The following is a 25,689-nucleotide window of genomic DNA, read 5'->3' on the forward strand; positions in this document are numbered from 1 at the left end:
TCTTCTGCTCGATATACGCGAGGAGCGCCAGCGTCACCTCTTCTTGGTTTTACGGATCCAGTTTCAGCGATAGCTCGGTAGGTCGAAGCGAAAACACGGACATTTGGAATGCGGCGGTTCGGAAAGCGACGTTGGCATTCTCGGCGAGACTCCGCGGCATTACCATTGCAAAACCCATAAACAAACATAATATCTGCATATTCAGCGTTAGTAAACGTGGCCATAGCGCAGAAACCAATAGAATACCTTCTTTGAAAACACGAGAAAAATAAACTCGAAACTCGTAATTTAACTACTTTCCACAACAATTATTGCTGTCAGACTATCTACACATCAAATTTTTAACAATAAAATTTAAAAAAAAATTGTTGCTATAGTACTTAAATACCATAGAAGTATATACCACTTGGCATTTTTCAAGTGCGTTCTTACTATTAATAATAAAAATACAAAATTCTGTTAAAATTTTTGGTAGCATTTATAGCCTATGAGTTAGCTTAGATAATAAGAAAGTTTTACGTAAATTTTGAAGAATGTAGCATAATTTTTTTTCAAAAAATATCCACTAGAAAGTGTAGTATTTTATTTAAGAAAAAAAAATTACACTTTGCATCGAGAATTTACCTATGGTTACAACTATTTGCGGGACTTTTGCCATTACAAACGTAACACTATTGTGTTGAGCATGTATTTTGCCTAAAAAGTTAAAAAAATATACAGCGGATTTTCTGGAAACTGCCTTTTAAACCACTAAGGTCTACATTTTGAAGAAAAACAGAAAAAATTAAATATGTCGAAAACTATCAACTTTTGCATAATACATATTAGGGTTCAATTTACTTCTTACCCCCTCCCCTATCGCATCTCCAAAGGAATGTATCAAATTACCAGTAACCCTGTATATTGTACTCTTTTGTTGCTATAAATAAATAAGAAAAATGCCACACAAATAAGCAAAGAATTAGAGTAAATTTTTTTCATTTCAGGAAAACTAACTTTTGAAGATAAACAAATGAAATTTGATATATTGATAGAATGGTCATAATAGCATCTTTTGACATATTCTATTGTTTTTTGTTACTTCCGGTTTAACAGGAAGTGACACTAACTTTTTTATTTCAAATGGGACAATTAGTATATTATTACGTATTTTGATAGAAAATAATATACTGAGAATAATGATACCGCATTTGTCACCTTTTGTTTTATGCTCATAGAAAAAATATTTTTTTTAAATTTTAAAATAAGGTGTCATAAATGCATTATAAATAAATAATAATTTACATTGTGTTTTATTACTTAAATCAGTTTTTCAGAAATACAGTCAGAAAACATTTCAAATATTAGTAAACATTGAAATTCTTATGACTTCATTATTTTCTTCTTATGGGCTTATTTATAAACCGATTTAAAAAAATAATCATATCAAATTATTGAGAAAAAAAACCGCATTTCAAAAAGTGGTTGTTCCCAATAATATGCTATTTAAAAAAATTAATTAAATGCCAAAATTAATGGTTTAGACATTTTAAATAGACGGATAAAAGATTTAAATCATAAAATATAACGAAAACTATTTTTCCGTGATTACTTGAAAAATTGAAACTTTCAACGCATTCATGGCACCCTATTTTAAAATTTAGAAAATTATTTTTTCTATCAAAATACGTAATAATATACCAAGTATGCCATTTAAAATAAGAAAGTTAGTGTCACTAGTGTCACGGAAAACAACTGAATATGTCAAAAAATGCTCTTAAAATAATTCTATCGATATACCAAATTTCATTTGTTTATCTTGAATAGTAAAATAGTTATTAAGTATTCCTGTGTCACTCGGTATGTTAAATAAAAGGGAATTGAAGACATAAATAAACAGCTTTAAATATATAGGGTGTTCCATCTACAAAAAAATAAAGTTTACTTAAATTAAATATTGAAAAACACTAAGGGGCGACTAATACAATTAAAAATACTTAACCAAACATTTTTAAACAAAATCTGGATTCATTTAAACCAAACTAAATACCATAACTGCCAGAATACTGCATAATATGAATTTCCCCTTCTTTCTGATAAATACATTTTGTTGTAATTCTACAGATAAATGTTTTATACTTTATACGCGCCCTGTAAAGTCAGAACAATTTGAATTTATTGCAATATGTATAGTAATTTGTACTTAAAAAATATGCCATAAAATTGAAACTAAGATTCAAATTATAAATTATAAATTTCGCCTAATAAAAAATAATAGTTTCTAAAAAATATCTCAATCTAAAAACAATCTTAGCTAGGATTAAGTAACATCTATCCTATATCGAAATTCTACTTACTTGTAATTGAGTAACCAGTGCAGGTAAGATTCCTTTAATCTGCACATCTGACCAAGTGGGATTATCCTTTTTAACAATGTTGGCCAGTGCCATCTGTATCAACTGCGGTGAGAAGTTCAGTGCGCTATTCGTTATTGCTAAAACAATACATTTAATTAAATAAAAATTTTTGTGAAATATACACGCAAATTTAAAGTTTAATTATTAATAATTTTCTACGAATTCCTGATCTGCAGCCAATTTTAAAATACAATTTACCAATGAAAGAAAATTTAGCTTTTAATTGAATAGAAATAATTATTTGGCTGTTCTATATCGACTTTCTTTAGGTATCTCCGATTTTAACAATTTTTTAATAAAAACTTGGATCACCTCACACCACACGTTAACAAAAAAACATGCTAGAATTAATAAGTTTGTGGTATGTTTATATAAATCTCCAATTGCTGCCATTTTGATATATTAAGAGGATAGATGGTTTAATTTCAGAAATTCCTTCACATGCCAACCTAATTTTTACCTTGCGATTTTAGAATTAAATATAAATTCTGTACTGATTCTTAATTTGCCGATGCATGTAAAGAAATCAACCAGAATAATCCAAGCATCTTTCATATTCTTGGAATATATGTAATCTAATTAAAAAAAAACCGAAACCCGGGTAACACGATGATGCTCCCTACCCCGAGACAGACTACAATCGGACATAAATGTGTAATAAAATGGAGAGAGTAAATTCCTGCTGGGAGAAGTTAAATACGTGGGGGTAACTCTGGACTCTTAAGTTAAGCTGGAAACAACATTTGAATAAAACAATTAAGCGCTCGGAGAACATCCTTATAATAATCAGCCGAATGCATGGACAAATATAGGATTTTCAACCCATCTACACCAGAGTAAAGAGAGTGCTACGAATCATTATACAGGGTGTTCATTTGAAAACCACGGATTTATCGAAAACCATAAAAAAAAAAACGCCGAAATACGACAAAAAAGTTTGTCAAGGGGGACAACTTTCTAAGTCTTTTATTTTGACGTTTGATTTTTTTAAATCGGTCAATTCGTTCTCGAGAAAATTAGAAAAATCTTTGTTTATCTTCATTTGTTCAGATAAAAAACAAAAACATGAAAATATCAGTTTTTATTTCAATAAATGTTCAAAATGTTGCCATGATATCATGGCAGCTGTCGATGATGCGTTGACGAAGTTCATCCAAACTTTCAGGTTGGGGAGTAAACACAATAGATTTTAAATGACCCCATAGAAAAAAGTCTAACGGCGTTATATCAGGAGATCTAGCAGGCCATTCTATAGACCCCCTTCGCCCTATCCATTTATCTGGAAACTCGTCGTCTAGCCATTGCCGAACGGGAAGAACATAGTGAGGAGGAGCGCCGTCTTGCTAGAAATATATTTCAGCCTCATCAAGTATAGGGTTTCCATCATCATCGATTTGGTTTTCAATGGATTCAGTGATAAGTGGATTGATGGTATTTTCCAACATATCCAAATAAATGTCTCTATTTAAATTTCCGTTAATAAATAATGGCCCAATCACTTTATTTCCTAAAATGCCTGCCCATACATTAATTTTTTGAGGGTACTGGGTATGCCCTTCTACAAATGCATGAGGATTTTCATTGCTCCAATATCTACAGTTATGGTTATTAACAAATCCATTTAGATAAAATGTGCATTCATCGCTGAAGCAGATATTCTTTACATGATCAGTATTATCATTAATCGCTTCTGTCATTTTTTCACAAAACTCAACTCGCCTATCGAAATCGTCTTCGATTAACTCTTGCAATATTTTCATTTTGAATGGATGAAATTTATGAAGTTTGGTAACTGTGTGAACAGAGCCTAATGAAATACCAGTGGCAGCAACAATTTTACGTAATAAAGTATTAGGATTTATTTCAAAATGAGCCAAAACTTCAACTTGAGCGGCTTCATCCAAAATTCGCTGATGATCACGTTTTTTATTTGCAACAGATCCAGTTTCAGTAAACTTAGTAACAAGGTCCAAAACATACCTATGCGAAGTTATCTTCTCCGGATGTCTGGCGTTAAACGTGACGGCAGTTTGCCGAGCACATTGATTTTGGGCACCATAAATTAGAATAATTTTCACTCTTTCGGCTGGTGTGTAAACCATTTTGGAAGTAAAATCTTCAATTCAACAAATAAATTTTTACTATTCCAAGACTGTCACAAATGTAACTGACGGCAAAATAAATTCTTTATTTTCCTTAGCAACTATAAATAACTAAGCAGGTATAACAATAAATACAGATCGCCCAGGATATCTGTGTTGATGAAAAGAATGCGGAAAAAAAATTCAGGTTGTTATTTATTTTTTTCCACGTCTAATCTTCGGAATTACTGTTTATGTTGGTATATAGTTTCCGTTTTAAATTATAAACGAATTGTAGATTTGGCAAACCCTAACGGGAAACATTTTGAACACTTATTGAAATAAAAACTGATATTTTCATGTTTTTGTTTTCTATATGAACAAATTAAGATAAACAAAGATTTTTCTAATTTTCTCGAAAATAAATCGAATAATTTTAAAAAAATCAAACTTCGAAAGTCCTTTTAAACAAGCTATTACTCGATACCACTTGCCATTTAAAATTTTTAAGGGGATGATCCTGGGGGGCAATGGGTGAAAGGGGGTAAAGTAATTTTAGATTAGAAAGTTGTCCCCCTTGACAAACCTTTTGACGTATTTCGGCGTTTTTTTTTTTAAACAGTGGTTTTCGATAAATCCGTGGTGGGAAGTTTTCAAATGAACACCCTGTATATGCTGCTCTGTCTTAGCGGCCAAAGACACTGCTAAATTACACTAAAGGAATATCCATAAGGGAATCTTAGATCGATCTTTCGGATAAAAATCTTTACAATACTCGAATGTTAGAGAGAAAATAATAGAAGTTTGTACAATAGCAAGTAGATCCTAATAATATCTGTATAATGCTAATAATAACAGTCCGAAAACATATGCCAACCCCAGAGTTACATTGATTCTAGTATGAAACTGCCTACTGAAACTAAAAAAAACTGGAAAACTGGCACATACGAATTTCGTTACCAGGAAATAAGAAAAAATTAGAAAAACATCGCCAGAGAGGTTCTAACATATATTTTAGTAATATCTATTTAGTAATTTCATCATCCTAATATGAGATTCACTCTAGAAATCGAAATTAACAAAACTTTAAAGTTTTTAGACCCTTAGGAGAGTTAAACATGTAGGTTTTAGTATTTATAGAAAACCAACGCAGACAGATCACGCAATTCATTGTTACTCCAACCATCCTTTTCAGCATAAAATGACAATTTTCAACTCGTATATCCACAGATTAATTAATACACTATTTTTACCATCAGATTATAACGCATAAGTGAACAATATCAAACAAATAAATTAAAATAAGGTTATTACCCAAACTTTATTGACAAAAAGGTTAAAAATATAATATAAGAAATCTCAGACAAAGTGTCTATTTAACAGAACAAACAGTTACAAAATATATTTGTATCCCATTTTTAATTAATATTGTCACTAAAAATATTTCTCAAGCAATTAAAGAACATGTCCCTAGTGTAAAATTCTCTCACAAGATAAATATTTTTTTTTTGAAAACATCCTTGATTTAATTGAAACTTTACCAACTTAACAATAAAATAATTCCCTAAACAGTGCGTTAGGCTCTCGTCCCGAGAATACAATATATAACTCTGTGTCGAAAAAATAAGCCTACTATCTACAATATATTTAAATATACCTTTAACTTTCGTATGAACAGTCCATAATTCTCTATATTTATAATATTTTCAGGTACTCTATTATATGCCTTACTGGCTTGTATGACTGGATTATTTAAGCCTATATTTGTTCTTACAGCTCACTGATAAATATTGTCCTAAGATCTTGTATTATAGTCATGAACAGCATTTGATATGGCAATATTTATATTAGATTTTTGTGATATGCATAAAATGTTATAAATTAGCTTTATTTATTCTAAATTAAATATTACACCCATGCTTGGTATACTAAGTTTCTGTATTGGTAAGTCTATCGTAATTAAATAATACCTTCAATATTTTATTTTGCAATATTTGAATTTTATTAAAATTGGGTTTTCCACATGTTCCCCATATCGGAGGTGAGAGAATTGTATATACTTCGCTTGGTTTTTTTCTGAAAAATAATTACTGCATTTATAGATAGTAGGAATCATTGCTGTTATTTTCTGGAGAATGTATTGTTATATGTTCTGACCAATTCAACTGATTGTCAATGATTAATCCTAAATATTTCTTTTTTTGGACTTCATTAAGGCTTAAGTTATTAATTTTTATATTTAGTTCTGGTATGTGCTTATTCTTTTGTTTAAATATTATAAAACTTGTTTTTTGAATATAAAAATTATAATATTATAATTTAAGGAAAATTTTAGTAAATTCTAAGGACAAAGTTAATAAATTAGAAAAAAGTGGTGTATGCAAGTTAAACTGTGATGAATGTGAAACATTCCATTTGGATATCATATAAAGTTCTCTAAACACAAATTTGATCCCGACCAAGATTCAAAAATTTTAGTCAATGTCAAGAGTAAACATTTTATGCGTTTGGATTTCGTGGAAGACATAGAAATCAATAAGAAGTTTTGTTTCTTTGCACAGGAGATTAAATAGACTTTCATTTACTTTAATCATGAAATGTGCACAACCACGTTACCTCATCAGATAGAATACCTTATTTATTTACCATCCATTCCTATAAATTAATAAAAACAACAAATCCAAATAATGAATACCATTCATCAGATTATCGTTAAAGATACATCAACTCACTTCTATTACATGTTCTCGTACTGACCGTTCGTCTTTGCAAAAAAATTATCAGAAACTGTTTGTCGACACATAATTTGCGCTTGTGAGATACTGTCTCGCAAAAGGCTACAAATATTTGAGCAGGACGTACTAGACCCAACAGAACTAAATATCAAAGCAGCAAAGAGGTGAACACAATAAGTCTGGTCAGGCTGAGAGAGTGAAAGAACTAAACTAACTACATCATAGAAGCCCATTACTATGATGTTTATAAATAGTCTTCTTAAGATATAACCCCACAAATAAAAGTGATTTAGTGACAAATCGGGAGATCTTGGAGGCCATTTAATATTTCCAGCGCCACTAATAAGGCCGTTAAGAAAGTATTTGTTAAAGCTTCTTTTATTCTAATCGCATTATGAGCAGGACAGCCATCTTGCTGAAAATAAACTGATTCCAGGTCTATATCGGGGAGGAGTTGAACGACAGGAAGAACTTGGTTTTGTAGCAAGTCAAAGTATTTTTCAGCGTTGAAAGTATCATTAATGAAAAACGACCCAATAATATGGTCGCCCAAAATAGCAGCCCAAACATTCACCTTTTGAGGGTACTGAGTACGGAACTGAAAACTTCCTCCTCGTTTTCTTGTTTTCCTGAGACCAGTAACGAATAATGGAAGGATTGTATTTAACATGCAATGGAAAAGAGGTCTCATCTGAAAACCAATTATTTTCTAAGAAATTTTAATTTTCCCTTGCCTTTTTCATCATGGTTTCATAAAATGCCATTCTTCACCATTGGTCTTCAGGAAACACCTCCTGGGTTTTGGAATATTTAAAATATTTGCATCCATGCTTTTTCCAAATACTTGTCACAGCTTTATAGTGCATACCCAGTTCCTCTCCAACGCTTCTGCCCGATCGTGTTGAATCCAAAATTAAAGCACGACAAACTATTTCTTCCCACCGATCTCCTGGACCCTTTCAATATGTAATTCTTGAGCTTTGATGTGACAATTTTTACATTCTTGAAGGCAAAAAGATCAAAATTTGACACGACATTTAAAATAGGTTTAACACATGGAATCGTCTATTTTCAAAATTTACTGAGAATAAATCCCTGCACTGTACTGCCGAATTGCCTCCATAAAACCATTTAATCAATTAAAATTTCTCGGAAGAGGTATAAACAGCCATAATGATAAATATTTCAAAAAATAAAATAGCTCTCCAAGACTCAACAGTGCAGTATGTAATCACACAACAAAATGAGGTCTGATGATTGTCCGGCCGATCAGCAAATCAAACGATCGGAATCCGCCGCACCGCTTATCAACCAGAAAGTAAGCGAGAAGTGGTGTTGCCATTTATAATGTCTATGGGTAGTCTTCTATTCGCCAACCTGTATAATGGTACCACCGGTTCTATACAAATTTTTTATTTTTTTTTTCGCTAAACCAATCTCTCAGTGCGACTGAGATATCCTGACTTACTTAGCGGCTTGCGTTTGTAATTAAAATTGTAGGCATACAGGCATTTTTATGGGGATTTTTAGATTTTTCTCTCTTAAATTGCAAACGCTACTTTACGGAAATTTTTGATATTTGAGCGCGATATATTACCATTACTTTTATTTGTTCGGATTTAATGTGACAACTGGGTGAAGACAATTGACTTTATCTGCTGACGCTTTGAGCCGCAGCGTCACTAAAGGTGCTTTAATAGCGTATACTTCAGTATGATTCATCAGTCAAGTATTATTGGAGTCAAGCTTTCTCAGTCAGAATGTCAAAGCATAAAACAACACAGATTTGTTCAGGCGGTCGAGTGAAAATTGTAAAGAAATGTGTAATGACGAGTCGCTCCCAATTTTTAACGGAAAATTTTGAAGTTAGACACAAAAAATTATTTAAAGATTTCTGATTCGTTTTTGAGATCTAAACAGATTTATGTGACTGATTTTAACAATATTGTCAGACAAATTGTCAAAAAAGCGTATTGAAAAGTTATAGTAAAAAATATAATATAAATCTTAATATATTTACGTTTGCACTATTCCTGAAAATTTACAGAAGCAAACTAAGAACAATTAAGACACTGCAGATTTTTTGGGTAATATTTAAGTTTTAGCTACTTGTGTAATGACAGCAAGTATAAACGATAACAGACCAGATCCCAAAGAAATGAAATATAATTTTTTTTGGTTGGGATGAAATTCGCCTGAAAATTCTACACAAGTTGGCATATACTGCATTCCATACCCTTTATAACGTTTTTAATTGGTCATCTTCAACTATACATCCATTAAATCAATATTATTCATGCTCTAATTTTCAATGAATTTCTTCATAATAAAAAAAATACTGGAACGTCAGTATCACAAATAAAAATGTCAATGTTCAATATTTGAATAAACTTACCACCCAAATGAACACTTCCGAAATTCGTAACAGTGGTTTTTCTAATAACTTTCTCATTCTCGAACTCATCCCAGGCCGCCTTACGCTCTTCCTCGTTCAATTCTTCATCTTGCTTATTTTCTAATAACGTTTGATGCTCGTGGTACTTGTAGATTTGTTCTTCATGTTTTTGTAACAATTCTCCAAGTAGTACATCTTTTGGTACTAATGGGATTGGTCTATCTGTAGGTTCCAAGTCAGTCCTGAAAATTTGTGTAACTTTTTAATTTATTACATTATAATATATATAGTATTTAATGTGTAGCACATAAAATAAGTGACAACGACAGGCCTTCAATCGGCATTAATTACAATCTAACTGGACCATAGATAAACAAAAAGCGAAACGTAACGCAAAGAATAATGTAACAGTTGGCCCAGATGTAATACCTTCAAAAATACTTAAGCTTATGAATGAAAGCAGCACTACATAAAGTGTCCGACATTATGATACTCATCACTTCCCCGAACAATGATTAAGCTCAACTTTTGTCCCGATCAATGCACGAAAATGTGAAGACCACAGACCTACATAAACATTAAAAATGAGCCATACATTAAAAATTTTTCTTAAGATAATGCACCAATGAATATACAAGTGCGAAAGACATATGAGTCTGTAACGAAGTTACTAAATTTTCTGTAATTCTCTTATTTATCTATAGAGTTACTCGGTTCTTTTTCCAACTTAAATTAATAGTTTTCAAGATTCATATTGACAACTAAGCTTTGCCCAGAAAAGTTAGGAAAGTTTCTATTTTGGTAATAAACGCGCGACCGCGTTAATTATTAATTTATCATCGTGTTTAATACCGTTCGTCAGCGCCGTTCGTGTCCGTACCACCACTACTGTTACCGCGTTTACTAAGTACCGCGCATGTCCGTGCTCTATATAACGCGATGCACTGGCCCAAAAAATAAATAAATTTACTAAAAATTAGAGACTTAAAAAAAAATCAACAAAATAGAAAAGCACCAGGTTATGATGGCATAAACAATAAAATGTTAAAAATGCTACCTGATAACATACTTCTAGATTTGAAAATTATATGTACAGATCATGTTATCGTGAGCTACGTATTACCCAAAATAATGGCAACACCGCTTGGTTGCGGCTTGCAGGCGGCGGAATTTTTTGTTTTTATTTTTTTAACCGGGAGTCAGCAGACTTCACTTTGATGTGTTACTGCACGTTGCATTAATAATTTTTGAGCGTTATTTTCGTGTTTTTTTACTATGGCTGTTTATACCCCTTCCGAAAGAGTTCAACTAATTAAATGGTTTTATGGGGGCAATTCGGCAGTACAATATAGAGATTTGTTTTCAGTGACATTTGAGAATAGACCGATTCCTTGTGCAAAAACGGTTTTAAATGTGGTTACAAATTTTGAGACATCTTTTTGTCTTCAAGATTGTAAAAAATGCCACACAAAACGTCAAGAACCACCTGTTGAAGTGGTTCAGGATATAGAACGGCGGGAAGAAATGGTTTGCAGTACCGTAGAACTTGATTCGATACGGTCCACTAGAAGTGTTAGAGAGGAACTGGGAATGAGCAATAAAACTGTTGCTCGTATCTGGAAAAAATATGGTTACAAATGTTTCAAGTATTAAAAAACTCAGGAAATATTTCCTGAAGATCAGTGGCGAAGAATAGAATTTTGTGAAACCATGATGGAAAAGGCAAATGAAAATGAATAGTTTTTAAAAAATATTTTGTTTTCTGATGAATTTTCTTTTCCATTACATGGCACACACAATCCTTCCATTGTTCGTTATTGGTCTCAGAAAAAAGAGCACAGAAGTTTTCAGTTTCGTACCCAGTATCCTCAGAAATTGAATGTTTGGGCAGGTATTTTGGGCGACAATGTTATAGGGCCATTTTTTATTGATGGAACTTTAAACGCCCAAAAGTACCTTGAGTTGCTGCAAAACCAAGTTCTTCTTGCCATTCAAATCCTACCTGATGTAGACCTGGGATCGGTTTATTTTCAGCAAGATGGCTTTCCTGCTCATAACGCGGCTAGGGTAAAAGAATTTTTAACAAATACTTTTCCTAACCGCCTTATTAGTGGGACTGGCGATATTAAATGGCCTCCTAGATCTCCAGATTTGTCTCCAAATGACTTTTATCTGTTACCTTAAGCAGACCATTTACAAGCATGAATTTAGTAGGCCAACAAATTTAGAGGAGTTGCGAAATAAAATTGTCGAAGGTGCCAATTCCATTTTACCTGAAACTCTTTTGGAGGTGCGAAATTGTTAGTGTTAAGTTTTTGTTTAGTGAAAGAAGACGGTTTATTTGAACTTTTTATTTAAAAAATTATGTGTTGTTAAGTTTGTTTATTAGAGTTTTATTCCCGATTTTTTATTATATTTTTATCAGAGTTGATATTTTATTTTTTATTAGAATAACGCTTTAATTTTCATTATGCAAAACACAGCATATTAAACATTTTAAGATTACAATTCTATGCGGGTTTTACACATTGTCATGTCTGTAAAATCCGCATTAGAATAAATATTTAAAAAAATGCCTGGATTTTCGCGTAATATTTTGGGACATTTTGTCGCCAAACGACACAACTCCCACGAAAGTCAGATGTTTACTAATCCCGTCCTCGGGCCGACCGGGGCGGTGCTCTGTCGCAGGCCCTCGTACACGTGCGACGTTGCAAAATTTCGCCTCTATGCGGTTTCCTATAAGTAACGAACGAAAACACGATCTGTATAATCAGTGCCTAAACCTGTGCCATTTCCCAGAAGCGTGGAAAAGGGCAATAGTAGTATTAATACCCGAACCGGGGAAGAACCCAGAAAAACCAGCAAACTACCGCCCTGTCTGCTACCATCAATCGGAGAAATTTTTGAGAAAGCGGTACTTAGCAGACTGAGAGAGTAATGTGATGAATTAAAAATTATCCCCGGAGAACAACACGGATTTGTGCAGTCAACAGACATGCAGCTGGCGAGGATTCAACAGAGTCTTGTGGACTCCTTCAATGCGAAGTATTCAACCGCCATGATCGCACTCGACGTCGAAAAGGCCTTCGACAGAGTGTGGCATGGTGGTTTAATACATAAAATGGCGAAATTCGGTGTGTCTCCAGGGCTGATAAAGCTCACCCAAAGCTTCATCAAAAGACGAAAATTTACGTCAAAGGTGAACAATAAAATATTACCCTACAAGGAGATGAGAGATAGCGGTGTCTTTTGAGTTGTTGTCATGTTAGAATGTATGTTTTACTCTTTTGCAGTAACAATCTCTTGTATGGCCATAAGCAGGTCAAGGAAAGCACTAATAGATTAGGTAACTTGTATTAGGCTTATCTCTACCTAAATCTTTCTCCACCTAATTATGATAACAGATTACCTTAAATATCTGTGTATTTCCGTTCTAGCATTTTCCATTTGTTCTATGACATTGTGGTAGTTATTTAGCCTAAGTCAGTTGAAATTCAGATTTGTTCCTTTCCAATATCCAATCTTAATTCTTCCACGAGTACTGGGATTCTAAAATTACGATTGTACACGATTACTCGATATGGCTGATTACATATAAATTTTAAATCGTGAGTGTCTTGCGGATTGCCTAGTTTTTAACCATTTGTCGACGAGCAAGGTGATTGTCATTAATTTCAGTAATTTTATGGATCCAACGACTTGTAGTAGTTTCGCTAATTCCAAATTTAAAATCTTGCCCAATGCTTCTTTGGTAACAATCTGTGGCATAAAATCTTGACATACTAAAACTGCCCATTCAATGGTAACTCTACTTCCTCTGCCTCTATTATTAACAGAAGGTTGTAGAAAATAGGGTCGAATTAGATCTATTAGTTGTTATGTTTAAGAAAGCTTCTTGATATACTAATGAAAACTGGTATGACTATTGGTAACAATAAATGAAACAAATACGTTTAAAAAAGGATGCTGTCACATTAAGCACGTATTAAAAAAAGAAAAAGCAATATGGTCTGGTATATACGATATACCCAAGCGTGTCGTCGACAAATCGTTAAAAACTAAGCAATCCACAAGAAACTCACGGCTGAAAATTTTATTTAGAATCAGTCATATCGAGAAATCGTGTCGAATCCTGATTTTAGAATCCCAGTACAGATTCAGTTCCTGTATATATGACATGTGTCTCAGTCAAAACGTCAATATTATAGCGTTTTCTATTTGCTCCATTGTTTTCCTTAAAGGTTATAACTCTGTTCTTAGGCATCAATAATTTTTTGATTTAGGTCCAGCGAATAATGCACACTACGCAGCACATTTTAAATGAAAATCTCACAACTGCACAGTTTCTCATACAATACTAAAACCAGTTTGTTTTTAAATTCTAATTTTGTCGCAGTTATTTTTATGATCCTTTTTTTATCTCGACTTTGAAGCACAAGAAGAACTATACAGTAAATAAACAACATTCTTGCCTGGCAAACAACATATGTTTATAAAACATTTGGAAGGAATTCAATATAAACAATTTATGCAAATATTTTAAAAGCTGCTTTAATTTGGTCCAATACCGTAGATCAAAAAGACATTTTATGAAATTTATATTGAAACCAAAGCGCACAAATAAAATTAGACAACACGTCCGACACCACACAACTTAAGAAACGGGTTCGGCAGGGATGTTTAGAAGCAGATTTTCAAGAAGCTTTAAAAGAAGTGGAGATAGGCATAAAGGTTAAAGTAGTGTGGATTGTCGAGAATATACACGACACTAGTCAATCTGGTAAGAAAACAGAATAAAATAATGGATCCAAATATCAACACCAAAAAGTCAAAAGTCGTGATTACCTCTAGGAATTTAAATGCATTAACACAAACTCCAACATAACTTTGACGCAATGCCCATAAAAAGAGTGAAGAAATTTAAGTACCTTGGAAGTTGTTAGGAAATAACCCAACAACATTCTTTTCTGTCATCAAGTTGTATTTATTTTTATTTGGTTATGTTCATAATTTTAAAGACACCATCGATGCCTAGAAGGTTCCCACAGATCAGAAAATAATCAATTTGAAGAGTTTGCTTCTAAACATTTGAAACTTTTAAAGACAACAAATATAACCCATAAATTGCCATGAAACTGTCATGCTCTTAAGCCCTTTCTCACATCCCTTGTGGATGAAAGATGCACTTATTGAGCACTTTTACACCCACTAAGTAAAACAAGTATGGTAAAAAGTCACACGGTCAAAGTTTAGTTAATACAGTCGATCTGAATTGCTGTAGAAGTCAGGTTGGGTCACAGATGTAGTATGTGAGTCGAGTCGCGAGTCGTAGTCGCAATCGGAGTGAGAAGTTGCTCAGGGAAGTTTTCCCTATTATCCCTATTATTGTCATTAGTTATGAGTTCGGTCGTCGTGTGTTGATTCAATAGCTTAAAGTAATTAACCCATTGTAATTAGAGAATAAGCACCATTATTAGTAGTTATTAGGTGAGTGAAGTTACTTGCTAAGAAGCAAAGTGAGTGTAAATAAGGTAAAATTAAGTATACAGAAAGACAGCAAAGAGAATCCATAGTTTAACTGCTTTAATGAATAGGAGAACTAGGGGCAAGACGAGATCATGAGGTAAGATGGGGTACCCCGATTACATCAAAACCTAAAAGTGTGTGACCACCTTTATTGCTTAGAGTCACATGTCCGGACAATACCCGCGCTCAGTGCATCCGATACATTCGTTCGGTGCGCGTCTGCTCGAGTTACAGCTAATTTACCATTTTGACCTTCGTTGATCTTATTTTATGGCATATTATATCGCTTGCCATAAAGTGTGCAGGAAGTTAAAGTGAAACTTATTATTCGTACTGCAGTGTATCTGTATAGAAGCATCTTTTCACAAAAAAATTTGTTGGTTATATTCGCCTATAAAAGGTAAGAAAATACCTTTTGAAAAACACGTGCTTTGGGGCAAGATGGGATACCCTATTTGAAGATGGTGTATCCAAGTACCACATCTTGCCCCAATATATTTTTTTACGAAAAATTCAACGGAAAAATTGATTAGTTAAATATTAGTCAATTAAAATATTATTGTATTTGCAGCAGAATAGTTCGAAATTATAAAAAGAAAACAACGAGAGGAGAGTGGTCCAAGGAAAGCATGAAACAAGCAATTGAAAAAGTTTTGACCAAAGAAATGGGTTATCGTAAAGCTGCGTCGCAATACTTTGTGCCACAAACAACGTTGGAGAGACATGTCACCGCTATTAAAACAAAAGGTGAAATGAAATTGGATCTACCTTTAGAGCCAATTACAACTGTTTTCACTGAAAAGGAAGAACATTAATTGGTCGGATATTTGAAAGAAATGGAAGCAAGATTATTTGGACTTCCCATAAACGAACTGAGAAGTTTAGCATACCAACTGGCCGTCAAAAATGGCAAGAAACATAGATTTAATGAAACAGCCAAACTTGCCGGTGTTGACTGGGTTCAAGGATTTTTAAAACGTCACAGTGATTTATCTATAAGAAAGCCTGAGGCAACCTCAGCTGCTAGGGCTATGGGCTTTAATAAAATTTCCGTCGCAAAATTTTATAAGCTTTTGGGTGATGTTTTCGATAACTATAAAATAGGACCAGATAGGATTTATAACTGTGATAAAACGGGAGTCTCTTCGGTTTCAAAAACAAAGTCAAAGATAATTTCACACAAGGGTAGGAAGCAAGTTGGGTCGCTATACTCAGCTGAACGAGGACAAACAGTTACGGTCGATATTTGTGTTAACGCAGCAGGGAATTATATGCCCCCGATGCTAATCTTTCCTCGGAAACGGATGAAAGCCGAGTTAATGCTCAGCACCAGGAACAACTTTTCATTGCAATGCCAGTGGATGGATGACAACAGACATATTTGTCTCATGGTTCAAAGCTTTCGTCCAATTCACTGGAGCAACTAAAGGCAACCCGGTGCTACTTTTACTCGACGGCCACTCTACGCACACAAAGAACATAGAACTTATAGACGTTGCTAGAGAAAACGGTTTGATTATAATCTGCTTCCCACCTAACTGCACTCATCGGCTTCAGCCGTTGGATGTTTCTTTTATGAAGCCTTTTATGAAGCCTTGATTCAGAATTCTCTAGATTTGTAAAAACGCTATCTAGTCTTTCTTACAAGTCATTTCCTTTGAGACCTCTTAAAAAGAAGCAACATAACCCCTGGTCTACCCAAGGCTTGCGTACATCTGCTAAGAACATGCGCTTATTATCTCATCTTAAGAAATTTTCAGACAGCGCTTTTTTTCATGAGTACGTAAGACTTTACAAAAAGATTTATCAGAGAACTTTAAAAGCCGCCAAGGATATTTACTATAATAGGAGACTGGTTAAATCTAAAAATGTGGCTAAGGAAACATGGTCGATTGTTAATGCTTTGAGAAATAAGCCTTCTTTGTCGAATACTATCTCCACTTCATTTGAGAACCTTAATGATTATTTTGCAAATGTGGCAAATAATTTAATGAGTACCATAACTCCTTCCCATGATCCACTTTCATATCTTCCCATTGCAAATGAGAATTTCCACAGCTTCTTCTTTACGCCCGTAGTGTTACCAGAGCTTTGCAGTTCAATTAGGGAAATCAAAAACAAAGGCTCTTCTGGAATTGATGAAATTATTCTCAAAATGTTTTCAAATCTGCCCGAATGTACATTATGTCATCTTATTACTCTAATTAATCAGTCTTTTCAAAAAGGTGTTTTTCCTAACTGCCTTAAGTTGGCGATAATAATTCCACTACATAAAGGAGGAGACAAAGATCAGTCTTCCAACTATCGCCCTATTGCTCTTCTTCCCACACTTTCAAAAATTATTGAAAGATTGGTTAAAAAAAGACTTCAATCATTTTTGCTAAAATATAAAATACTTACTTCCCATCAATTTGGATTTTTAAATAACAAATGCACAAATGATGCTATGTTTTCTCTTTTTAATAATGTATACTCTAACTTAAACAACCAACACCCTACAGCAACAATTTTCTGTGATTTTTCTAAAGCCTTTGATTGTGTTAATCATGACATCTTATTAAAAAAGTTGCAATATTACGGGTTCAGAGGAGCGCCTTTTGAATGGTTTAAGTCGTATCTCAGTAACAGAAGTCAAGCTGTGAGAATTGATTCGACTATGTCTTCTTGCAAGCCAATACAAAGTGGAGTGCCTCAAGGTTCCGTACTTGGCCCTATTTTGTTTCTTATCTTCATCAATGACATTGCTAATCTAAATATTAACGGTAAAGTCTGTCTATTTGCTGATGATACTAGTTTTACCTGGAGTAATCCGGATATGTTTACACTTCATAGAACCGTATCAAGTGATTTAACTACTATCAAATCATGGTGCGACTCTAATCTCCTTTGTCTCAACATTTCCAAAACTAAAATGTTGTCCTATAAAAATACCTTGCAATCTTTTGTACTTGGTAATGCAACAATTGACCAAGTTGATTCTGTAAAGTTTTTAGGGCTAACTGTTGACAACTCGTTAAAATGGGACACATATATTGACTTTTTATCAAGAAAATTAAGTTCCGCTTGTTTTGCGTTAAGATCAATTTCTAAGGAGCTTAGCCTGTCTACTTCTAGAACAGTTTATTTTGCCCTTTTTGAATCGCACTTTCGATACGCCCTTCCATTCTGGGGTACATGTAGTGCAACTCAATTTGACCGTATTTTTAGACTACAAAAGAGAGCTTTACATTATACACTGAGACTTACAGAAGACAAGACAGACAAGACAGAAGTCATTGCCAGCATTTCTTCAAAAAATTTCAAATATTAACTTTTCCATCTTTATTCATATTTGAGTCCCTTTGTCTAATACGCAAACACGGTTCAGCATCTGATAGGCCTTCCCATAGTTATCTACTTAGATACACGGAACATGATCTATACCTGCCTACCCCACATTCTGAGTTGGTCAAAAGTTCCATATTATATAATGCAAAAAAAATGCACAATCATCTGCCATTGGAAATTAAATCCATCATATCTTTTTTTGCATTTCGTAAAGCTTTAAAAGCATTCTTACTGGAGAGAGCTTTTTTACACAGTTAACGATTTTTTTTTGTAATCATTAATTTGAAATTTCGCACTAGCAGATTATGTATTTTTACTATCTGTACATGTTTAGGTATACTGCTTTTTGTAGCTATTTTAGGATTTTTTTATAATTTTTTACTTTTTTAAACATTTTTTAATTTTTTTTTTGACTACTTACAATTTCTAAATTGTATTAATCTGTATATATTGTAGATAATCTATTCTATTTATTTATTTATATTTTTTTAAAATTTTGTTTTGTTTTTCTTTTCTTTTTTTAATTGTGTTGTGTTTGCATTTTTGTGTCTTTTTTGTTTTACAGCTTTGTCTACAAATTGTAACAATTTCTTGACAATAAAGCATTGATTGATTGATATATTATGACCAAGCTGCAAAAGCATGGCTTAGATCTAATCTAGTATCTAAGGGTAGAGTTATTAGCATGTTCTAAATTAACGAAATTTTTGGTAAAGCTTTCATACAAGCTGCCATTATGTCTACAGCGATTTACGGATTTCGGAAATACGGCATATGGCCGTTCAACTCTGAGAACTTTACAGATGCCGATTTTCCTGCTGCAGAAACAACAAACATAAGCCTAACGGAGAATGAGCAAGTTCCTCAATCACAAGCAAATGCAAATAAAGATGGTCTTCCCTCTATCATCCATGAAAAAAATCAGCCAAACTTAACTGAAAATGTAATACCGGTTGCTATTCCTAAAAATCACTCAACCATAGGTTCTTGTGATGATGTTTAGCCATCTACCAGCTATCAGGCCCATACAGATCATCATCTCACATCTCCAGGCTACCAAAGCTCAGATGATAAAGATAATTGCCCTTTAAATAAGCTTACCACATTATCTCATAGTCCGTTACATAAAACCCCAGAGGCAAGTGGGTCGCCACCTAAAAGAGTTTGCTCGAATTTTACAGAAAATGTTTGCCGTGACTTAAGTACCAGCTTTGAAAACTGTACTCCAGCTCAGATAATGCCTGTTCCTACTGTAGAAATAAAAGCCAGAAAAAATAATTGCCGTCGAGGCAAGACGGCCATCCTTAAGTGAACTCCGTATAAAAAAGAACTTGAAGATCTAAAAACTTCTAGTTCGAGAAGGAAAAAAAAAGTGGTTAAAAAGAAAACACAGGTCACAAATAAAACTAAAGGAACAAATGGTGCTTCAGAGAATACAGCCGAAGATGACACCGAATGTTTATACTGTGGTGATAGGTATGTGGGGTCCACTAAAGGATGGATAGCTTGTCAAATATGTCAAAAGTGGTCCCACAATTCTTGCGCCGGAGTAGAAGAAGATGACTGTTTAGATATCTGCCATATATGTGATGTTCTTACAAGTAGTAATCTCGCTACTTTTGTGATCATTGTTTATTCACTATTCTCTTGATCGTTATTATAGACATTTTGTAATATTGTTAATTATTATTTTGAATAAACTATTATTATTATTATTATTATTATTATTTGTAAATAAACTCGTTACCCCCATCTTACGCCGAGGGCTGTCCCATTTGCCCCGTGCCTGGGGTAAGATGAGATTTGTCCTTTGTAAAGAAAATTGTGTTTTTTTTTGTTTTTTGGTGTAAAATAAGTTAATTGTTTTTATGCCAAGACAGTTATGGATGTTAATGAAAGAGATTTTAAAATAAACGTTATTTTTTTGTTGTAATGTTACATTTTTATTGATATAAATGCTTAGCGTCCCCGTCTTTCCCCATGTTCCCCTACCTGTTCCATTTTCCCATCTTCGGATCTAATAAATGAGCATATTTTGTATTTTAAAAGTTGTTTCATTTATTAAGAGAATTGGTTCAGCGCCATAGAAGCTGTGGTCCTTCGATAAACATACAACATAAATAAATACAGTCCACTAATACTCTCCAGTGGCACAATTAAACAATTGTGTCGCCCTTTATTTGGGGAAGAAGCCAGGCAGCAGTTCTCCCCCGAATAGAAGTAAAAGTAAAGTAAAAGTCGCATTGAAGACGCCTTCCTAAAGTTTGATCGGTGCTTGTCTGCTCCGAATTTGACTTTGACATGCGGCTTTGTAAAGTGTTATGTTTGGTTGGTGCTTCTCTATGATATGGAAGGTTGGACATTGAAGATCAGTGCAATTAAGAAACTGGAGGCCCTTGAGATGTGGATGTACCGCTGAATTCTTCAGATATGCTGGACGGCGAAAATGACAAATGAGAAAGTTCTTAGACGCGCCAACAAGGAACGCGGGGCACAAGATTGAGGGGATTAAAATAAAGTGGCAACCATATGAATATGGTCAAAAGCTTTTCAAAGCTCAAAAAAGTGTAAATTCGGTCGATAATAAAAATTATTACGTCGTTTAATAAATATAAAAGCAAAAAACTACTTAACAGAAGGAGACCTATGAAGGCTGATTGATCGTATTAAATTCATTGCTTATTAATATTATTTTTGGAAACTTACATGTACAGTTCCTGTATATCATTTTGACTGTAGTGCCGGTCAATTTGTTGCTCGTCAATCACTCGCTTGGAAATTGCTTGTTTGGTTACTTGCCTTTCATAGATTTTCATTTCCATGGTACCCTATCAAAGTATAAAACAGTCATTGTATAATTTACAAAATTTGTAAAAATTATTAATATTCAACTATAGCTCAATAAAAAAGCGATTATCTACAACTTTTATATCAAATCTCAATTAATTCTGATGATCGGAGAACATTCCAGTAATCTTGGAACCTTGGTTTTTTATGACATTTTAAAACTTAAACCCTATAACAATTAACATTAAGTACCTAAATCATTTTTGATAAAAGGCCCCTGAATCACTGAAACATATGTAAAATTTGTTGTAAATGTTTCAGGATCATTCATTCAGAATTTCTGGCACAGATCATTCTGCGAAGTTTTTTCATATCACATTTTCTTGAACCAGTCGTGGGCTATAAATGGCAACATACTGTCCGCATCGTCCTTATACCATTACTATGAAATGTCACGTTTTCAAAATCAAAATTGTTAAAATTTGACTCATTTTCATTTCTTAAAGCAAAAATTGTTATTTCCCAAGCATACAAAGTCTACTACGAAAGAAAATTATTTTATATTAGTTATATTAAGAGCATATTGAACCATAAAATATTATTTAACGGCTTTAATTAAAATAATTCTGTCTTATATTTTATAACCAAATTTTATAACTATGTGACAATTTAATAAAATATTTTTATAATGAAATAAGTAATTTGGTATAAAGCATTTATAAAACAATCTTATATGACTACAGGGTGTTTCAAAATTCACTACATATATTTTAAGGGCGTATTCCTGAGGTCAAAATAGGACTTTTTTTCCTATAAACATGGGTCCTAAAATGCACCCCCTTCAAGCTACAGCCATCGCAAGAAGTGTAAAAAAAAATCAATTTTTTAAAACTGTGTCTACAGTTTTGCATCAAATTTAACGCAATTTGAAATACCCCCGTTATTTTAGGCGGTCTATTTACTTTTTATCTTAGAAAAGACGTAAAACTAATTTTAAGAGGTAAACTGAGGGGGTGCACACTTTTGACGGCCAAAATTTTATGTGCGCATACATTTTTTTAAAAATTAAGCTACACCAGAATATGGGCCATACAAAAATCTAAATTTGATGTCTCTTGCATTTTTTTGATAATACGAATAGTTTTTGAGAAAATCACCGATTAATAAAAGGCTACCAATAACGTAATAATTAAAATTTAAACAGATAATATTAAGTAGTAGGCTGTGACTATTTGTTTTAGGACATTTTTTAAGCGACACAACATTAACAATAAATAGGTATATTGATTGTTGAAATTTTTGTTATTGAGGTTTTTTCAATAAATTGATGAACAATTATTTACATTAAAGAATGACGGTTTATAAAAATACAAAAATTGGTTAAAAAATTATTTAACATTTATTAACATAATAATTAATTATTTTTTAAATAAACAATAAACTTCTGAGAAACAAATATTTTTTTAAATAAAAAGTGCTCGAAATGCGCACCCTCCGCTGCAATACAAGCCTCCATTCGTCTTCTCATAGATTGTCTTACTCGCTCTAAAATTCCGGGGTATTTCTTATTGTTTCAAAGGCATCAATAATTCTTTGCCTTAGGACCTCGAGGGAAGGCACTTGACCAGGATTATAGACGAGGCTTTTTACATATCCCCAGAAAAAAAAATCCAGAGGATTGCAGTCCAGGGAGCGTGGAGGCCATGGTATTGGACCTGCTCTACCAATCTATCTCTCAGGAAACACAAAGTTCAAATAGTCACGCACTGTTATACGGAAATGAGGAGGGGCACCGTCATGCATAAACCACATGTTCGCTCGCACATTTAAAAGTACATTGTCTAGTAAACCATTTAAATGGTGCTGTAGAAAGTCTAAATAAGTGTCGCCAACTAAAATTCTAGGAAAAAAGAAGGGACCAATTAACTCATCTCCCACTAAACCTGCCCATACATTAAGGCTAAAGTGCTCCTGGTGGTGAGATTGCCTAATTTCGTGCGGATTCTCGGCTGTCCAAACATGCACATTGTGAAAATTCACCACTCCTTCGCGCGAAAAATGAGCTTCGTCTGTGAATAGAATACTTGATCAAAAATTATTATCTCTCGCGCATCTCTGAAGTAACCATCTCGCAAACTGTAAGCGCCTTGGGAAACCTTGAGGTAGGAAAGCTTGAACTCTTTGAATATGGTATGGATACAAGCTATTTTCGTGCAAAAACCCGCCAGACAGTTGCATGAGAAACATCCAAATTCCGAGCTATTTGTCGGGTGCTTAGGCCAGGATCGTCGTCGATTGCATTCAAAATTTGCTGCCTGCATTGTTCCTGATGGGGGTCCGAAAACTACCGTATTCCCTAAGATGCCAATGTGACTCTGAAAATGTTCGTACATTCAGGAGTCGGCGATTAGGAAATCTTAACTGATACAATCTTTGAGCTTCATACGCGTTACCATCAGCAAGACCATAAACAAAATGGATATCTGCAAGATATTCGAATGAATAACGTTCATTTTCCATTTTAGCAATGTTAGCGTTTAGAAATAAAACATGGGAATAAAAACTACACTTTAAATCTAAAACGGGAAGTAAACTACTGGAATTAAACAAAGTCAACAATGACAGTACATTTATTTTACACCAAATGTCAAGAAAGTTAAAAAATTTCTAAAACAAATATTCACAGCCTACTACCAAAACCTCAAAAATAAAAATGTTAACAATTGCGAAACATAGCCTACTTTCTAAATTTTTTCTTTGATTTTTAATTTACGATATTGCTATACTTTTATTCACCGGCGATTTTCTCAAAAACTAATAGTCGTATGACAAAAATGCAAGAATCCAAAAATTTTAATTTTTGTATGGTCTATTTTTTGGTGTAGCTTAATTTAAAAAAAATTTCTGTACACATAAAATTTTGGCCGTGAAAAGTGTGCACCCCTTCAGTTTATCCCTTAAAATTAGTTTTACGCCTTTTCTAAGATAAAGAGTAAATAGACCGCCTAAAATAACGGGGGTATTCCAAATTTCGTTAAATTTGATGGCTGTAGCTTGAAGGGGGTGCATTTTAGGACCCATGTTTATAGGAAAAAAAGTCTAATTTTGACCTCAGGAATACGCCCTTAAAATATATGTAGTGAATTTTGAAACACCCTGTATATTGTGTTAAGCAAGATTTGTTATTCAGTTATTTTATAATAGTTTTAAAACATATCTATAAAACAGATATAAAATCATTTTATAAAGGTTTTTTAGATGAACGAAGACATTATTATAGAACAAATTACTTTCAGTGACTTTATAGTTATAACGATTATGTTTATAAAAATATTTTATTACACCCACTAAAATGTTATTCATATAGTATTTATAAAATAAATATATATTTATCCACAAAATTGTTGTTTAAGAAAAGTATATAACTTTTTGAAGACTATAAAGCCTAGTCTTTATTATTTTATATCTATATTAATTATAAATTAATTAATTTATGATATCTGCCAGAACAGAATCTATTTTCTTTTTTCTTGCCAATACTTATTTATAGAGTATAATTTTTTTCAAAATGTCTAAAATTTCTTCGTGGAAAAAACATTAAAAATCGGGAAAAAAAGGAAAGTAAAGAAGAATATTTTAAAAACTACCATTGAAAATTATTTATTCGGATTCAAATATTAGTGAGGTTATTAGATCGCTGTCTTCATCAGAGGACATTTATCCACCTGAAACATTGGAAATTGCTCAGAATGCTGACATATCAGATATTGATGATGATGAACTGAAATCTATAAATAGTACTAATAAGGTTAACGAGCTTACGACATTTCTAAAAACACGAGACGAGCGAAATAAACTATAACATAAGTCAAGAATTTTAATAAAAGAATTTCAAATATTATTTCTTCAGATCTCTGAGAATATCAAAATCAAACCTTTCCTCTTGAATTTTACACCTATAAAAGCGCCATCTGATAAACGTTAATAGCGTTCGCGAATAAAACAATTATATTTTAAGCGGATTCTTTATAAAATAAAAATAAATATCGCTTTTATTACAGATAAATATACTTATAAATGTAAGTATAAAATATAACTTAAAAATGTAAATATATTTTTTTTTGCAGCTATTGTTTATTTCTATTTATGTTTATGTTTTGAATTAAGGTTCGATGGCTTTAAACCGTAATAAGCTTAATATTACTAATGCAAAAATTGGTCATATAAACATTAGATCTTTAATTCCTAAATTTCAGCTTATCAAAGACTATATCCTACTAAATAAGTTTGACATTTTTGCCGTCACAGAATCTTGGCTCTCGGGCTTTATTGATGATGAGATGTTACAAATTGAAGGTTTTCGCTTGGTTAGGCGCGACCGTACCATAGGTAGAGGAGGCGGAATTGTAGTCTATGTGAGAGATACCATAAAATATTCT

The 25,689-nt window shown here is 33.0% G+C and overlaps 1 protein-coding gene across 4 annotated transcripts in view; it reads right to left on the reverse strand.

Moving 5' to 3' along the window:
- LOC126736016 (transcriptional regulator ATRX homolog) overlaps positions 1–25,689 on the reverse strand; it is a 181,542-nt gene that overhangs the window by 10,472 nt on the left and 145,381 nt on the right. For all 4 annotated transcript variants that reach the window (XM_050440201.1, XM_050440200.1, XM_050440202.1 and 1 more), the window contains 3 exons: positions 21,170–21,291; positions 9,608–9,849; positions 2,337–2,473 (listed from right to left, as the gene is read on the reverse strand). In XM_050440201.1, the coding sequence (XP_050296158.1) occupies positions 2,337–2,473; positions 9,608–9,849; positions 21,170–21,291 (501 nt within the window). The remainder of the gene's footprint in view (positions 1–2,336; positions 2,474–9,607; positions 9,850–21,169; positions 21,292–25,689) is intronic.

This window comes from Anthonomus grandis, chromosome 5 (genome assembly GCF_022605725.1).
Source record: "Anthonomus grandis grandis chromosome 5, icAntGran1.3, whole genome shotgun sequence".
NCBI classification, from domain to species: Eukaryota; Metazoa; Arthropoda; class Insecta; order Coleoptera; family Curculionidae; genus Anthonomus; species Anthonomus grandis.